At 40.5% G+C, this 14486-nt stretch overlaps 1 protein-coding gene across 1 annotated transcript in view; it reads right to left on the reverse strand.

Moving 5' to 3' along the window:
• Positions 1–5514, reverse strand: part of BRSK2 (BR serine/threonine kinase 2) — a 300775-nt gene extending 295261 nt beyond the window's left edge. The window contains exon 1 of the mRNA XM_041481170.1: positions 5421–5514. Coding sequence (XP_041337104.1) covers positions 5421–5514 — 94 coding nt within the window. The remainder of the gene's footprint in view (positions 1–5420) is intronic.
• Between the last annotated feature and the right edge of the window lie 8972 nt (positions 5515–14486).

The following is a 14486-nucleotide window of genomic DNA, read 5'->3' on the forward strand; positions in this document are numbered from 1 at the left end:
TTTCACTCCATTTAGCAAGAAAGAATTTGCTAATTTAAACAATAAACAAAACAAAACAACTAGAAAGAGTGAAAGTCATAAAAGGGATGGCTGAACTTTCCAGTTCAGACAAGTAACAGGGTAATACTAGTTTATTTTAGTCAGTAAAGCAGGCAAACACTACTTTTGAAAAGTGAAAGGTATACAAAATTAAGAAAGACCAAATCTCTCAAAACTCGTAACCATTACTTGATAATCCATTACATGTGAGTCACTATGACATAACCTTTCTTGGAAAAATTTCATTCTTAAGATCCCTACTACCTCCAGTATTGCTTGCGGTATTTATTACAAATTCAACATTTAAATCTTCACAGACTATCATGAGGAAGAGTGTGGGCTCATACTGCTTTGAAAGAAACTTTCATAAGGAAAGCAAAGTATATGTACGAAAATATTGTTAGGATATATACTGGTTTGTTGTTTGCTTGTGTGTTTAAAAAGGAAAACTGCAATGATTTACACCTCTTACAACGATATATTCATCTAGACAGCTAAATGGAAGAAAGCTGTACTCCTTAGATTATCTCTAGATCCAATACGCTGTGTTAGAAATTACAGCAGTATGAATGAAGAGGACTTACTTTGTTTAGCCACTTACCTGAGAAAACCAGGCTTCTGAGACCACACAGACTACCCAACATTCCTTGAATAGAGCTGAAGCTTTCAACAAAATTTGACAGAGACAAATAAAAAAAATTAACAAATTTCAGTTTCTGCCAGTGTCATGGAAACAGATGTGTAAGGCTGTAAAGAAATGACCTGTTTAAGCTCTCACTGAATAAAAGGCTATTAAATTCTCTAAGACCCAAATTTAATTACTTCTGTTCTTACATAACCCAACAGCACACTGCTGAACACCTCGCCCATGGCTCATATATAAAGAACATGTTATACACCAAAATAGCTGTAAAATAATAAATAGCTGTATATGGGATGCAAGGCAGAAAAGGGAACCCCTACACTTTTTGTGAAGGTCAAAGTGCCGTGAGTTTCAAGCACGACTCTTTGTACCAGGCTTAAAACAGAATAAAAGGAACATAACAAAATGAATGAGCAGCATTAAACTTCTCATGAAGTTTATCTCAATGTGGATAGAACCAATGCCTTATTGCTTGTAGACAAATCAGCATTTTAGAAATTTCAACTAGGCATTGAATTGGTTCTACAGCAAACAATGATGCTGAAGCCTATACAGTGACTGTCAAATGAAAATACCAAAAAGCCCTCCAAAATGCTAAAGACCTTCACAAGAAATACTTCAGTTCCTCATCTTTGCACTCATTAATAAATATTCACTACAGTCAGTTTGAATTACTGTTAAGAGTTTCAAAGGTGAAAAAGGTGTTAATGAGGCCAAAAGAAATACAAGAACAGAGATAACTGTGGAATTAAAAATAAAAAAAAATAGACCAAGGAATACACAGGAAGTTGGTTTCATGTAAAATTAGTGGCAAATGAAGAAAACCTGTACCTAAAGCTATAACACTGGTTCATGATTGGGTGTGACTGGGGCTTCTCAAGGCACACTGTTTCCATGTGTGTTACTGTAACAGGACACACATCCTCTCCTCACTACTGTTAATTACAATGAAAACCTCCTATAATTAACTGTAAAAGAACGTACCAATGGAACTGAGATAAACCAGCCTTTCCCCACACATCCATGTATATATTTTTTTCACTCTGGCAGTTCTGTAAAATAATTTTTTGAGTACAACAATCAAAATTCTGACGCCTCTCATATCCTTGCAAGACCATTTACATAGAGATTCCATATGCTATTCCGGCAGATGACGTCAAGAAGAGGTGCTCTAAATTCAACCTATCACAAAAGCAAACCATCTTGCCACAGTACTCAAATGATATGTCAAATTGCATTATTAAAAATAATTTTTGTCCATCCACCATTCCCACTAGCAGCAAAGACCTAAGCCCAACCACTTTTCAGCACTGGCCCGTGAGCCCCCTCCCAGCTTCTCTGCCTGAGAGGCCCTAATCCTCTCTTTGTGGCATTGGTCACCCTCGGCAGGCGTGACGCACCAGCCCAGAAGGCTGCTCAGGACCAGTTTTGCATATCTGATCAATCAACACTTTCAGTGGTTACCCACCAATTTGAACAGAAGGCTTTCCCCTGTCAGTTTTGCCCACCCACAGCCAGCTGTCACCAGGTCCCGTTAATGTCCCAGATACCACAACCGGACCTCTCTGTAGGGACCAGTAGGTTGCTGGCTGCTGGCAAACACTTTTTGGCAGCTTTTAAGGTGGCAATCAGCATGCACTTCACAGAGAGAAAACCAAAGAGAGTTTTACCTACCATTAAGTTCTCCCTCCATGGCACCCTCTCTAAGTCTGCTCTGAACTATGAGTGAACCCTCACTCCTTCCCAAACCCCCTTCTTCTGATGTCAGTAAAGGCAGGTAAGAGTGATTAATACATTTGTATAACACCCATGTTATACAGATACACCCATTTGTATCTGGGAGCAAAGCTTGACCTGCCTATCTAAAACAACTTTATGGAGTCAAAAAATTTTTATTCCAAATAAAAGTGATGGATATGAAGACCACTGCAAAACGGACAGGACTTTGCAACAAAACTTACACTTCTTTCTACTCATCATTTCATTTTGCCAGATTTTTCTTCTCACTCTTCCTCACCCTCTTGGAAAAAAAAAATCCAAAACATTACCTCCTAAGCTTCCAAGCTTCAAAGTCAAGCTCTAAATGAATTATTACAATCACAACTTCCTTCATCTGTAAGCCACTGCAACCCAAATGCCAAGATACCCAATATACTATGGTGAATCAGGCCCCCTTACTGCACTGCTTGTCCTCTCCCTAAAATGCTGCAGGTTGCCTGCTCACCCACCAAAACAAGCAGGATGAGGATGAGCTACATGCCACACACTGGTTATACCATTCTGCATGCACCCAAATGTGGTTAGCACAGAAAATGCGAGAAGACCAGAAGGCATCTTTCCATATTTAGCCATGTATGTTTAATACTGAGTTAAGATTTCACCTCAGTGCATTATTCCACTAATCAAGGGCGGGTATAAAAAGAGAGACACAGACTGACATCAGCTACTTTCAAGATCTCTCTTCCTCCTTCCCCCACCTCCAGCTTCTATGACACCATGTATTGTGCATTTCATGTGCATTCATGTGTGCAGACAGCAGAGACTTATCTATAAAGATCAGTTATATGGTAAAACTGCAAAAGGAAACTTTCACCCTTGTCCAGCTGGTTGAATAACTGCAGAGGCCAACAGCAGCAAGCCTCTAAATACATCCTGTTCTTCTCTCTCCACCCCCACGTCTCTAATCACTTAGGAGGAAGATAGGAAGATTAGCAGAGAGGAAAAAAACATAACCAAAGCTGCAGATAACCCTTTAGGACCACAACGTCAGGCTATAAGAACATGGAGCAAAAGGTTAATGCAGCTGTATTTTCAGGAATCTCAGGCACAATTGCATTTAAAGGGGAGGGAGGGGTGCTGAGAAGGTGAGAGAGAGAGAGAGAGAAAAAAGGAAATGGTGATGAAGACAAAAATGAATTTGTCATCTACAGCTGGCTCTTTGATCACCTGGAGTATTCAGGAAAGGAATGTGTGTTTAAAAAGGAAAACAGCAGAAATAGGACAGTTTTATTTACATTATACCATAATTTCTCTTGTAGGATATTTTCATCACCATCATCACAACAGATTTTAGTATAAGAACACAGCTGCAGGAGATCCACTGAGCTATGCAAAGGATAAAGGTGGTAACCAAAACAGTGACAGAGAACTACCTACAGCAGCTGAAATACTGAAGAGATTTTGAAAAAAAAAAAAAAAAAGAAAGAAATATAAATAAAAGTCACTTCCACTAGAAGACAATGTCATCTTCATCCATGTCTCTGAACGGTTGCTATGGGGTTGTGAAGAGGAGGGGAAGGATGGTGGGGGGGGAGGTTATAATCAATCATCTCAGAAGAGCATTGCTTCTTACAGAGAAAGATCTGGATTTTGACTGTGTCCCTAAGAAAATTGCGGACTGCAGAGCTGCTGCCACGCAGGGCAGTGAGGAAGCAGGCAGAGCAGAGGCAGCAGCTGGGGATGGAAACGCCTATTAAATCCTTTAGACAACAGATGGGCAAAGCTCGGCTGGGTTATAAAAAAAAAATACACCACAATGCATCATGTTTTATTGTCCCACCATAATGAACAACACTTAACACCCACATGCCCAAAGAAGCCCCCCTATGGCTGATCTTACCCCTTCTCTAAATTATAACCTCAAGTCTCAGTCCACTTTTGGGGGGATCCCAACCCAATGAATTTACCAGATGCCATTGCTTATTGCACCTGTTACTAAAAATAAAATATTTTAAGAAGGAAGACGTTTGAGCTTCTTTTTAAGGGTTTTTTCTTCCAATTAATACTCCCCTGCCCTTGAAGTGAATATGCTATCCAAGCAAGCAACAGTAAGTCCAGATCTTGAACGCATTTAGGGGATCTAATTATGTCATGTAGGGCAGAAGCACCTGCTCTCTGCTAATTCCCTCCACTCGCTTTCCTCTTTTTAATATTTCTTACCATTGTTCCATTCAGGAAAATCTGCTGGGGGCAAGTTTCATAAACAAGCCTTAAGAAAAATAATTAAATAACCTCCCTTCCCCCCCTCCCAACCCCTCCTACAAAAACACAGCACAACCAGAATGAATTCTGCTACCGATCCTCTATTTTTCTTTTATTTCAGACCCTACCCACAAAAACCACCAGCCCATCCATCCATATTTGCTAATACCCACAGCAGGCAGTGCCAGAGACGTACTGTACATATTTCCACCAACCCCCCGCAACTGCACCTTAAGGACTACACCCTTTTCAATCATGATGTCATGAAATACTGCTGGTGACTCCCCCACTACCACCACCACCACCTCCTCGGTACTACAGGCTGTGAACCTTTAATTTCAATATAATTTGATTAAAAAGAAAAATGCTCCTAAGTAGGGCAGTGAAGAAACGGATGTGAAAATTCACTACCAGCAGATCATCTATTTTTTCCTCTGCATGCACTCTGGCTGTCATCAGAACAACACCCATTAGCAGGAGTAATGAACATAAAGCATCCTGGATATTTTTCTTTTTATTTTCTTTTTTTTTTTTTTTTTTTTTAAAAAAAAAAAAAGGATAAAAGGAAAAAAAGGTAAGAAAAGAAGGAATTAAAATGAAAACTAAAAATAAATAAGGGCCAAAATCTCCTATGAATATTATCTTCACTGAAACAGCAAATGGGAGAAGCTGAACCCTCGAACACCCCATCCCCAACACCGCACCGGCTGCTACAGCACCTTCCCTCTAGCACCGGGGCTGCTGCAAAAGAACCAACCTGTCTGTCCTTTTCCTAGGGTTTTCTCCAAACGATAGGGTCCAACATATTGTGCATGTTGAGCTCCGCTGCCTTCTTTCCCTGTTGATGTCATTTCTACCTGGATCTGTAATTCTGCAATGTGTATGTGCTGATGAGCTGGAATTTCTCTCTCTGCAGCTCTTTAAATTCCCACTTTGCAGCTGTGCGAGCAAAGCACTCTTTTTCTTTGCTTTAGTCCCCTTGGATGCAGATTTTCGTCTTCCTCCTCTTTCTTTCCTCTCTCTCTCACGTGCTTGTTTTCTCGCTGGGTCTGCTTGGGACGCTGAAAGACGAAGGAGTTGTTTCAGTGTTCAGAGAGGGGGATCTACGATCCGAGCCCGAGGAGCATGATGCTGGTGATCCGAGCTCCGCACGCCTTGTTCTCTCCAGGAGCTGTTCAAGGGAGAGCCAGAGCTGGAGCAGCGGAAGAGCCGGGGCCGCAGCTGTGAATGACATTAAAAGCAGCCAATCCCCTCGCCTCCCATCTTCTTCTCCCCTCCTCCTTCACTACCTTTTCTTTTCCATCAGCAGCAGTTGCTGCCTCTGCCTGCTACAGAGCATCATGACCAATGGCAGCAGCAAACACCTAAGTTCAGCAGCCTATTGATAAGGCACAATTAAATATAATTCAATATGTATATTAAGACCCAAACATACACTTCTCTCTTTTTTTTTTTTTTTTTTTTTTTTTTTTTTAACCTCTGAATTCTACTCCACTGCAGCTGCAGTTCCAGATTATTTAAAAAAAGGCAAGATTGTGGTTGGAAATAGGAAAGGGGGGGGAAAAGCTACTTCTAAAAATGAGCCTGGGAAATTATTTGATTCTATTTGGTTCTGGTGGACCTGTATCTCCTGGGGGTTTTATCCTTTAAAGAAAACCTTGGGGGAAAAGGGGGATTATGGGGGAGAAGAGAAAAATAACAGGCACAATTCTGTAACCACTGAACTCAGTGAAAGACCTGCTTTTGAATTAGGTGGGGACAAAAACCTTCAGGTCCTTAGATGAACAGATCAAAACCTGAATGGCCACTCTCTTAATTAAAATTGCAACCGAAAATCCAGGGATTAATGGTAATAGGAACAGATTGCCTGATCCACAGACACCGTACTAGCTGTGTAAGAAAACTTTCACTGTTTTCGTCCAAGTATGGCTGTGTTTAACCTTCAGAGATTAGGGAGCTGGACAAAAGAAGAAATTCTACAGACACTTCAAGCTCATATGAAACTTATGTACTTTCTGGATTCAGGACCATGCAACAGTTTCAGCCAGTCTCCAGGGATATCAAGCTGCAGAAGTTCCCACACACAGGTTCCATTTTTACTTTCTCTTCCCTATTTCAGACAGAAAACTGGCCAAGATATTGCTACTCAAATTCCAACTGAGAAACAACAGAGCAAGAATTCCCAAGTCAGGGAAGGTAACCTTGACGAGCCTGTAAAGAGAGGACAAAGCTTTTACAAGCCTTATCATTATCTGTTGCTCATTGCAAGAAGACTACCTTAGGTTTGTTTGTTTGGGTTTGTTTGAAGAGGGAAATTTACCCTTTTAAAAATATCTATATCTAGAAACAGCAGATGCTCTTGTAAATTGCTATAGAACTAGAAACTGGCTGATTACCTGTACCACAGACAACATGACTATCCAGCAGGTTGCAGAGGAGTTAGTAAGATGGGAGGAGGAGGGAGGAAATCAGGCTTAAACAATTTCCAGATTTCTTCATGAAACAAAACCCTAACACTTGCTTTGGAAAAAAAAACCCAACCCTGCTTTGTACTTTATTGTTCACCTTTACTCACTTCCAGACTGTGTCAGTGCAGCAACCTGTAAGCAAACTCCAAAACAGCATCCCCACTCCTCAGCCTCCCCCTCCACAGCCGCCGTGTGTGAGCACCCAGCGGGACTCCTTCCCTGCCCAGCGCTGCTTCTGTGTCTTTCCAATGGCAACCCCTGCCCCCTCCAACCCTCCACGTGTTTACTTTGCCCTTACTACTCCACTCAACTCCAAATTGCCATTTCTCCAAGCTCCCCACAACTCTCCTTGTTCTCCCCCATCCCTCAGAAGATCTCCTTTCCCTCTGGCTTATGAGCCATGATGGGACCCTTCCAGGTGAGGCACCATGGTGGGAGGAGCACGCTCCCTGATGGACTCGTGGCTACAGAAATCAAATGCAGGGGGAAATCCACATGTGTCGTGGTCTCTGATGTTTTACTCCTCTCTAAATATCTGCCCTCCCACAATTTTAAAAAAGTCCCAACAGGCAGTAAGGGACAATGCTGAATTGTGGCAATGTGAGCATGTGAGCATTTCCTTTTTTCCTTCAAAAAGGAAAATATTGTCTATTTGTATAAATTAGGTATCCACCATATTAATAATGGAGGGAGTGAGCATCAGCATAGATCAAAATCTTTTTAATTCCAATATTTGTATCTTAAAAGGTATTTAATACAAGATGATGATATCTGTATGTAGATGAACTACATGTGGGTGATGTTTTAATAGAAAGGTGAGAAATCAGACAATGTTGTCCATACAAGTCCAAACTTGTGTATTTCACATTTGTTTCTATTGGGCATTGAGGAAAGTTGGTTAAGAGACATGGATGTTACAAATACCCACCTTCTGCTACAAAATATGGGTCAGTTTCATGGCTGGAATAAGGTCAGAAACTTAGTGAAGTTCATATGATCCTGACTGGAAGATAAAACAACACAAACAAATGGAATAAGGTCAGAAACTTAGTGAAGTTCATATGATCCTGACTGGAAGATAAAACAACACCCCCCCCCCCCCCCCCCCCCGCCCCCCAAAAAAACCCAAAAACCTCCAATATCATTTTGGTCTTGTTTAGTTGTGTTATTTTGATTCCATTGGAATATTCTTCTGTATAGCCTATTGCAACAATTTCAACCTTTTGTCCTAAACTCTTTTTGAAAAAATGCTTGGACATTTCTTGGATACTGAATAATCAAATGTTTTGGGTTTTGTTTTTTTTTTCAAAAATTTTATTTATTTGTTCATATGGAGCCAAATCCCATTTATCTGTACCCCTTTGATCTGAAACTCAGTCCTTTGAATCTAGGTTATGTCCCCCTGGTGTGAATTACTTATACAATAACTCCCTCAATTATTTGAAGCCCTGTTTATCCAAATGTTTTGATGTTCCAAAAGTATTTTGAATAAACAGGACTCTGCTGTCATTGGATATATCAGATATCTTTGGGGATGCATATGGGATGATTTCCCCTGACCTTATTCTGTATAATCTTGTGCTTAAATGAACAAGCAGTGTAAACTTAAGTGTATATCTGGCATATTGGCATAATCTTCGGTTTTTGTACTCTTTTCTCCGTTATTTTTCTTTTGTTATTCTCATTTAAGGACTTAATTTCTCCCAGGAACGACTCAACACTGATCCCAGCAAAAATTTTGCTGGAGTATGGAGTGAACAAAAAAGAAATTATTTCGAATTTTGCTGTTTTATCATACTTCTGAAAAAATAAGCAGAGCAAAGGATTGGGGCTTTTTTGTTTTGTTTTGGGTTTTTTTGCATTTTTTACCCACTCCCATTGACACTAGCTTCTCTCTAAGGAAAGTCTTTATGATCATTTGTTTTTTTAGATGCTTGTCATTGCCTTTCCTCTTACCCATAAAAACCTTCAGGGTCAAGATGGATCATGAGATGATGAAAAAAGCTACAGGAAAAAACAAGTCCATGAGGAAGTTTTTTTTAAAATGTTTTTCCCTTGTTCAGTTGAATATATGTGTGAAGTTAGTACTGAAAAAAAGGAAGGGTAAGGCTTCCAAGAAAAGTCACCAATAAAGTTATGCAATTAGCATGGAAAAATAAATCAATAGTCTTCTTGTGGTAAGAAGAATTTAAGCTACGACTTTGTCTCCAACTAGAATAACCTAGTAGCTAATGGTTATGATAAGGACATAATAAAGAGGACAAAAATATTCAGCATTTGCAATGTCAGGATCCATTATCACATCCTGAATTGTGTGTTCTATCCACATATGTATGGACACATGATACCCCTTTGATAAGGGTGTAGGGATTTAGATATTTTGAGAATTAACCTCATTGTATAGATATTTCATAAGAAACTCACCCAGGTGTTTGAGGGACATTTAGTCATCAATACTGCTGACAAATTGATAATCTTTTTATTGAGGATAATTATATCAATTTGCAACATCTCCAAACAGATGTTAACAGTCTAAAATTGAAAATTTTTGTTCTTTGCATTAGGTATCTACTGCCTTTGTAAGAAGCCAAGGAAGACTGCAAGAAATGAAAGGACTGGATTTCAGTAAGTGGGTGGTGTTTCGAATTCTTAGAACACACTCAGAGTTCAGACACTTTTCTTACTGTAGCAAGTGTTGGGGAACTTAATTAGTTAACATCAGTTGCTGGAAGGCAGTGCTTCCACACAGACTCCCACTGTGGCAGCTCCTAAAAACTGGTCTATATTGCTCAGCAAAGCTATACCATGACAGTATTTAGGCAGACTCTGGAGATTTTGCCGTTGTTGCCATTATTACTCTTGTTAATAATAATTTAGCTAGTATTATTAAGATTCTTGGTGTTCTACATATTCTAGTACATAATTTTTAATACTCACCCAGACAAAATGAACTGCTAGCTTATTATCTACATATCATCATTGTTTCAAGCAGAATTAAGGTAAAGGCTTGTAAAATGTTTAATAACCAAATAGATAACTGCTTTCACAGTATCATTTCCTCTGGACCGTGGACTCTCTTTATTCCTTTGGAAATATTACTGTCATTTTCTCAAGCCTGCTGCTGTCATTACCTGTGCCTCACAGAATTTTTAAACTATTAAGAAACAAAAAGCTATTTCCAGCTTAATACAGCAATGTGAAAACCTCTGTATGAAGTGTTTTTTTTTTAATACACTGAGCTTTGTGTTTCCTAATAATATGAATATGCAGGCACATTCACATTCACTAAATGGAGCTGTGACCGGGTCTTGACAGAAATCAAACTTGACAGAAATCAGACACTTTAGTATGGGGATGGGTCTGTGGTAACTGACCTGTCTTTGTGGTACAAGAGACCAAAAGAATGTCTGTCTTCAGTTGTCAGAGCAAGTCTCCACCTACCCTAATACTGTACCTCCAGTGGTGCCTGTGAGTACAAACGTAAGGAAGAAAAAGTCCAAGGCAAGTGTATGTGATTCTTGCCTGCAGTGCTCTCTCAGGATCCAATTGTTTTCAGCTCAGGGACTTTCTGAACCAGATGTTGTTTCTGTGTGTGCCTCAACAGATTTTTTTTCCCCCGTGAGCTTGTTTTTGTCTTCCCTTAAAATCCTGACACCATGACAGATGGCCAGATATCTCTTCAGATTATGAGCATGCTTCTCAGAAGAGAGTGAATCCTTGAGACAAGTAACGTCCATTGATCAATGCTCAAGACCCCAAAAAGGAAATAAAGAAAATTATGTGTGCGGCACAATTCTTGAAATCCTGCAGCTGTAGGGAGCAATTCCAGCCGCTCAAGAAGCCCAGAAATAGTAGAGCTGAGAGTTCAGAGCAGTTGGTGTCTAAGATGTAGAAAACAGGTATGTGAAAACAGAAATACAATTTCTGCCTGTGCTTCTGGAATTCTTAGAACAATTCCATCCATTCAGTTTTTGCCACAAAATGCGTGTGCACCCTGATCAGTGACTGATGATCTTTATGGTGCTATCATACAGAAGTGACTGTAAAGTACATATTAGCTGCTATCATGGATGTTTTATGGGCACTTTAACAACATGCACTGAAGTTGTATGATGTCAAATACACTGAACAAAGCAAATTCTGTAGATTTTACCACACGTGGTTCGGTGAAATATTCAGTCAACATCCTAGAATATTCCTATATTTCTCTGCTGTGATTTCAAGTAGGTTAAAAAGTATTGATCAGGATGAACAAGGAAAAATATGAATTGTCTAGACCACAGAGTCAGTCTGCCCAGTAGCTGGCAGCCAGGTCACAAATCTCACAGTTCCTGGCACCTGCTCACCCAAGCCAGTGAATCTGACCCCCCCACTCCCCACTTTCTCCCTTTGTGCTCTTTTTGGTAGAGATTCGGGGGTGCTCTCACACCTGGGGCTGGCCCCTGGAGATGCCCTCACCCCACTTGCTCCCAGATCACTTCCCTACTCACCATCTGGTTTGGCTTGATCTGTGCAAGGGATCACACCCACTCACACACCCACACTTGATCAGTCACTGCCCCACAGACACACAGGCCCTCCAGCCTGGGGTCTGCCTCCAGCTCCTGGGTTCACACCCCCATGCACATGTGTGCACAGACACCCCCACCCAGCAAAGAATTAGAACATAATTCAGTAAGAACACAGGTCAGACTGCACTGATCAGGCACAGAGCATAACCAGACAGGTATTATGACTAGCCAAGTGTGGTAACTCACCTTATTACTTGCTTACCCCTCTATTTTCTGACTCCTGTCCCTCCCCAAGTCACCTAACATACCCCCTTTCCCCACATTTGGCTCCACCCATAAACATCCCATAATTAGTCCTCTTCAATATGGAACTGCTTTTCCCTTACATCTCATAACATGTCCCACTCCTCAGCAGTGCCCCCTAAGTCTGAAAGCTGACTGGAGAGTGCTTGGTTTGTGCTCCTGCCTCCCTTGTGCCCCTGTGCTCATCCAGATGTGCTGATGGCCCCTGGCCTGGGTGCAGGGCAGAAGGGTCTTATTCAGGCACCTCACTCTTCTTATTGGCTCTCTGATCTCCTCCATGGGATTTTGTTACATGAAATTTTGTATGTTATGCTGTTGGATAACTTGTCTCCTAACTACATGAGGCACTTGGTTTCTTGGTTGCAATAGCCTGCCATTCCTTCTGCAGGGAGAATTACAGGCATGACCCTCAGACAGGAATGGTCATCTGGATTTCTGCTGTGTCCCTTGGAAGATAAGGCATACCTGGCATTTGACACACAGTGGGAAATAACAAAGTTCACAGATTTAGCCCCCACTGGGAATTTAAGAAGAGGACATCCTGCCCTAAGTTCTCAAAAATGCTGGAAGGAAAACTTAAAGACAGGCCAGCAATGATGGGAATGGCGAAACGATAAAAGATCCCTCACTCCATAAAAATACACTATCCCAGCTTATTTGGTAAAAGATGAGCAAAGAGATTGATGAGGTGAAAAAGGAGGACTTTGTTCTTTGCATTCACATCAGTCTCACAGAAAACAAAAGGCATTACTTGAAAACAATCAAAAAGAGTGCCAAGATAAGCAGTAGGCAAATAGAACAAAGGAGCCAGGAACCTGAGGCCACTATGCACCAGTGAACAGAACTGATCCATTCATCAAATTGCTACATATAACAGTGGCAAGTGCAAAAGATAAGCTTTTAAGGAAGATAGATCACATGAGGTTGTTGCTAACTTAGGACAGGAGTTGGAATGAAGGCGGCAAGGCAGGTGTAGGTTAGCAACAGCCAACATTCCTGACAGCACAACCAAGGATAAAGCACTAGGAAGGGTTTTATCTGATGAAAGAAAGTGAAGAAGTGAAGAACAATTTAAGGGGTCAAAGGATATTGTTCATCAAAAGAAAAGGAACTACAGGATTTTTCCTGTGCCAGTTGCACGGGCAAGAAGGCAGAGGCTGTTCTGAAGATTTGCATGATGAGGTCTCAGAATTGCTGAAAATGGTTGCTTTTACTGGGCAAAATTCTGATTTTATATCACTAAGTAAAATCAATATAATTTCCCTTAAAATTTATTTCTTAACTGCACCAATAATTTGTTCATTAAAAAAAATGCCCCAAAAAAACCCAAACCAAACCAAAAAAAAAAACCAAAAAAACAACCAATGGCAACCCCCCCCCCCCAAAAACAACACCAAAACCGACAAAAAAAACCCAACAAAAGTAACAAAAGTCATATACTGAAATAGTAATACGTCCCTGATTTTCTTCAGAGCCTTTCACATGGGCCAAAACGCATTCAGACTGGAAGGACTGGGTACTGTATGCAACAGTTATTAGATATTAGAAAATGTTAGTAGATACTAGAACAATATTTAGACCATTGAGCTGTGCTAAAGCTGCTAAAAGTGCAATTCCTATTCATCAAAAACTGAACAAAACAGCTCCATAGTCCATGAGGTATTTAACAGGGCAGTCCAGAATATAGAGGCTGAAGCACTTTCCCTGCCTCCCCAAAGAGCAGAGAATTGTAGGAGCGTATTTCAGACTCTCTGAAGACTCCATTTTAATGACTCTTCCTTTTACAGAAAAAGTAAAGGCTATTCTGAAGTTTCCATAGAACCATTCAAGCACCAGAAGGTCGCAGTTCCTAACTCCATAGGTGATGCAGCTTTTCAGAGAAAATGCCTGTCTGTTGGGAAAGCCTCTAGCAAAATAAAACAATATGCAGATGAAAGTTACGAGGATGGCTGAAAGGTGAGCAGCAAAGAGCTTTTTAAATCCCCTCCTGCTGGCAATGGAAAAAGCTGAAACAAATTCCAGCATTGTAATGATGAAATTATTCAGCTGGAACAGGGAGAAAGTGTTACAAACTGGTTGAATAAACAAACTTTGGAAAATAGGGTGCTGTCCTGCTATTTGGGTTTTGCTTTTGATTGCCTGCATGGACTGGGGAAATCACTCTGACTGCGAGCTGCCAGACCAGCTCATGCCAGAGTTTATGTATCACAGATATTTGCCACTTCACTGGCAGAGACCTAGTTACAAAAAAGGGCAAATTCTCTACCTCCTAAACATAGGTCTTATTAAGATTAGCTAAAAGAGGGCAGTCCAAAGTTGACGTGTCTAAGATCCCATTATTGCCCTGAGCTTCCTTTTCTTTGTTTCAATTCTCTTTAGAAAATATTTCCATCTCATCTGCTTTTAGGATACACTTGGTGATCCTTGAGGAGAATTCTTGAAATATCTGAGATTCTTTAAAAAGTTGTATCAGAAATGAATTCTTTGCACATTAGTGTTTTTTTCCACCTGCCTAGAAATGAGAAAAACAAATACTCCAAC

The sequence above is a fragment of the Pyrgilauda ruficollis genome, unplaced genomic scaffold (genome assembly GCF_017590135.1).
Source record: "Pyrgilauda ruficollis isolate IOZ18807 unplaced genomic scaffold, ASM1759013v1 scaffold55, whole genome shotgun sequence".
Taxonomy (NCBI): domain Eukaryota; kingdom Metazoa; phylum Chordata; class Aves; order Passeriformes; family Passeridae; genus Pyrgilauda; species Pyrgilauda ruficollis.